The sequence below is a fragment of the Nicotiana sylvestris genome, chromosome 1 (assembly GCF_000393655.2).
Source record: "Nicotiana sylvestris chromosome 1, ASM39365v2, whole genome shotgun sequence".
Taxonomy (NCBI): Eukaryota; Viridiplantae; Streptophyta; class Magnoliopsida; order Solanales; family Solanaceae; genus Nicotiana; species Nicotiana sylvestris.
The window spans coordinates 108,739,099-108,743,629 of record NC_091057.1 but is presented as its reverse complement, the minus strand read 5'-3'; the positions used below and the strand labels follow the sequence as shown (position 1 = coordinate 108,743,629).

General features: G+C 38.3%; 1 protein-coding gene across 1 annotated transcript; it reads left to right on the top strand.

The window, feature by feature from the left end:
- Window positions 1-230: 230 nt before the first annotated feature.
- LOC138873107 (uncharacterized mitochondrial protein AtMg00810-like) lies at window positions 231-632 on the top strand. The gene has a single exon (XM_070151546.1). The coding sequence runs from the start codon at window positions 231-233 to the stop codon at window positions 630-632; it is 402 nt and encodes a 133-aa protein (XP_070007647.1).
- The last annotated feature ends 3,899 nt before the right edge of the window (window positions 633-4,531 follow it).

Here is a 4,531-nt window from a genome sequence, read left to right as displayed (position 1 = left end):
TAGTAGTTAAGATGGTTATTGTCAGAACTATCTTAGTTGTGTTTGCCTCTAAGCATTGGCACATCCGTCAGATGGATGTGTGCAATGCTTTTCTTCAAGGAGACTTACATAATGAGATCTATATGACTTTATCACTGGGCTTTCAGAGTCATGGGGAGGCAAGACCAGCATGCAGACTCTTGAAATCCCTGTATGGGCTCAAACATGCACCAAGATAGTATAATGCTAAGATGTCTGAGGCACTTCTGAGGTTTGGCTTCATGCAAAGTCAACATGATCACTCCCTGTTTATTAAAGGGCCAGAGGAACACATCATAATCATCTTGGTTTATGTTGATGATATGCTCATCACTGCACCTAATCTGACATTAATATCTGAGATAAAGACTAAGCTGCAGCTGACATTCAAAATGAAGGACTTAGGAGACCTTAAATATTTCCTTGGCATTGATTTTGCCAGGTCACAAGGCATTTTAATACATCAAAGGAAGTACACACTAGAGCTAATCTCTGAGCTTGGACTGGGAGCTGCAAAACCAGCAAAAACACCTATTGAGTCCAACATCAAGCTAACCACTAAGGAGTATGAGGAACACACTAACAACTCTAATGCAACTGATGATGAATTCTAATAGACATCAGCAAGTACCAAAGGTTACTAGAGAAATTACTCTACTTAATTGTCACAAGGTCAGGCATAGCATTTGGTGCTCAGACACTAAGCCAATTTATGCAGAAACCAAAAAGTCACATATGGAAGCTGCTCAAAGGGTGGACAGATGTCACGACCTAGATTTTCCACCCTCGGGAGTCGTGATGGTGCCTACTCGTGAAAGCTAGGCAAGCCGACAGTTACAGTTTTACAACCATTATTATTATTTTAACAGGAATAGATAATAACTACAATAAAATAATTATGAAATGCAGAAGTGATATAGAAACTAACAGTTTAATACATAACTACCCCCAAAGATCGGGTGTCACAATTGTCGCGCCCCTTTTTTTCCCTTTTTGACAGGGAAGTTCGGGTTTTGACATTTATGGGGGGAAATAACTTGTTCTCCTTTTGGGAATTGGGTATTTGAAGAGTCACCACCTAACATATTACGGTGCGTTAGGGCACCTTAAGCAATTAACTCATGGACTAGTTTGCATTACCAGATATTAGGGTAAGGGCTCGAAATAACCTTGAGGGGAAGGTGTTAGGCACCCCTCGCGATCCATAACGGTGGGTCCCAGCCGAACCTACACTTATGAATTAGTCATTTTAACAAATAAACAGGTTTAACACATACTTGCAAATAAATACATGTCTTGACATTCTAAGCACATGTATGATTCAAGTAATGAAACAAGGAAAAAGGTTTGAACAAGTTGCACATATACGAAGAAAAGTAAATTCATTTAAACAACAGGAGTTGGGAAAGAGGGGTCCTAGGTTGGTTAGCCTACATGATCATACCCACACAATGCCCGGTAATCACTCCTCAATGAGGAGCTATACGTGACATTAGCACGTAGTCATCATATCCTTACTACCTAATTCCCTCTCCTTGGTCATAGCCTAAAGCGTTCTAGCAACCTTGAAAGGTATCCAATGCGTGCACTACCCGTCCCTTCCTTGTGGTCCTGGAGGCATTTAGGACCTCTAATTTAGGTAGTTCTAGACCATCCTAAGGTATTTAAAGAAGAATAGTCTAAGCGTCAATCAAAATAATTAGGACTGCATTTAAAGGGAAAACAATTAAAGGCTCACATTTTACCTCCACAAACAGAACAAATAAGTGCACGTCTCAAATAACAGTTTCAGGTATTTAAGAGAAAAACTTAGAACATGATATCTAGATGAGCATAGAGTATACAGTATTGAATTAGGACCAAAATGTCAAAGACCTGAATCCTACTTGCCTACTGATTCTTTAAAACCTGTTGAGTGTGAGTAGTCTCAAATAACAAGGCATAGTTTATCGTTTGCAGAATTTTAATCGCCCACAAGCTTGCCTAAATGTATAATAGTGATGTCCTATGAGCATGATCTCTATTATTGATTAAGAATGTAACAACAAACAGTTTAGATGGCAGTTTGGATCCTATATGCATGCTTTCTAGCAATATTATTTAAGGCAGCGTTGAAACTTATTAAAGAAGTGGACAGATTAGTTAATTAAACCAGTTCAGAATAAACAAACATGAATTAAACTGATTTTTTTCTTACTAAACTGGTTTTAGTCCTATAGGCATGATTTCTAATTAAACATAATGTGAAGCAAGCATAATTCATTTGACTAAAGTGAAACCCCTATAGGCATGATTTCTATTAAAGCTGATTTTAAATCCTATAGGCATGATTTCTATTAAAGTTGATTTTAACTCCTATAGGCATGGTATCTAGTTATTAAAAATTAATTTAGATCCTATAGGCATGACATCTAATTGTTTGAAAGTAAAGTAAACAGAACTTATTTTAAACCAAAGCAGATCACATAGGCATGTTATCTAACAAACACATTTGAATCAACATGGACCCTATAGGCATGGTATCTACCCAATTTTACCCACAATATATCACTACCCTCCCTTTTTCACTAACCACCCCATTGTTGTTTCCAATAATTATTATAGACCAATGAATTGAATACAAAAATTACATAAATATAACAGAAATTAATCTATAGGGAGCCTGAAGTAGGCCCAAAATGATTTCCAAGCCTCCAGTAGTCTCAAATGCCCAAAGTTCCATAGCCAATTTCATGTCTAGGTGTGTCAGAGTTCCTTAAGGACCTCAAGGATCCCGGACAGTGCTCACACCTAGACCTTTCTCAAATAATAACTGATTTAGGTGCAGTGTGGAAGTGTCAGCCCTGGCATGCTAGAGTTCAGAGAGATCTCACGTGTCTCAAGGTAGTACACATATCAGAGGGGCAGGACCTAGTATTCTAAGAGAAATTGGAAGTGCATAATAGTTTGAAAAAAAAAGTTTAATAGACAGTTTAAAGAAAGGTCTTAGGACTGAAAAGAACTTCTAAAAACCATTAGTGATAAAACAGTTTGAGGAAAGTGTAAAGAAATATTTTTTTTTGCAATCAGAACACAAGTCATAGAACAAACAGTTTTAAGGAGCACTTTGGCAAACAACTTTCACATAAGGGAAGAGGGGTTGGGAACACAGAGAGTACATCTCAATGGAAAACACAAACAACAGGATATCTAGTGTTTTGAAGGGTTCTATAGAACTAGTAGGTTAGATAGAATGCAGCAAAGATCACAACAGAAACATGTTGAGGACATCTAAACAACACAACTAGAATCACTTTAATGTAACGACCCGACCGATCATTTTGAGATTTTGCACTTCGCTAGCCAGTTCTCGGGCATGCATAGCCCCGTGTGATGCATTATAACTTATGTAAATCGTCGGTTTTGGTTTTAAGGATAATCGAAATAGATTTGGAGGAACAATTCTCAGTTTGAAGTTTTAAATTTGAAAGGTTTGACCAAGTTTTGACTTGTTAGTATATGATCTCGGATTGGAATTTTTATGATTTGGTTAGCTCTGTTAGGTGATTTGGGACTTAGGAGCATGATCGGAATGCATTTTGGAGGTCCGTGGAAAGTTTAGGCTTGAATTGGCGAAATTGGGATTTTGGCGTTTTCCGATTGATAGGTGAGATTTTGATATAGGGGTCGTAATGGGATTCCGGAAGTTGGAGTAGGTTCAATGTGTCATTTGTGATGTGCGTGCAAAATTTTAGGTCATTCAGACGAGGTTTGATAGACTTTTTGATCGAATTCGAAATTTAGAAGTTTTGGAATTCTTATGCTTGAATCCGAGGGTGATTCGATGCTTTGATGTTGTTTTGAGCGTTCCGAAGGTTGGAACAAGTTTGAATGATGTTATGGGATGTGTTGGCATGTTTGGTTAAGGTCCCGAGGGCCTCGGGTGAGTTTCGGGGAGGTTTCGGGCCATTTCTAGGCCATTTCTAGTTGTTGGTTTTTGGCTTCAGGGGTGTACAGTGCGTTAGCATAGATCTGACCACATTAGCATAGAGAAAATTTGGAAAAATGGAGTGGTGATATGCAATCGTGTAAGTCTTCTCGCGATCGCATAGAGTAAAATCTCTGCTGCACCGACCCGACTTTGGAAGCTTATATCTCACAATCTATAATGAATTTGAAGATGATCCAACAATGAAAGTTGCAACTCTTGATGTTTAGTTTTCAGAAAGTTAAATCAATTGTAATTTGGAGTTTTGTACAAAACGTTATGACCATTATACTAGAGGCTGTCCGGAAGAGTTGGAGAAGGCTGTTGGAAAAATTTGTTCTACGCGATCGCGGGGGAATGGCCGCGATCGCATAGGGTAAAAGAAGGGCTGGAAAATTTTGTGCTTTGATATCGCATTAGTTTGTCTGCGATATCATAGGGTAAATGCCTGGGCAGATTATAAAGTACTCCATTTCAAGGATTTTGGCCATATTTTCATTTTTGGAGCTATGGAGCTCGGATTGAAGTGATTTTTGAAGGGGTTTT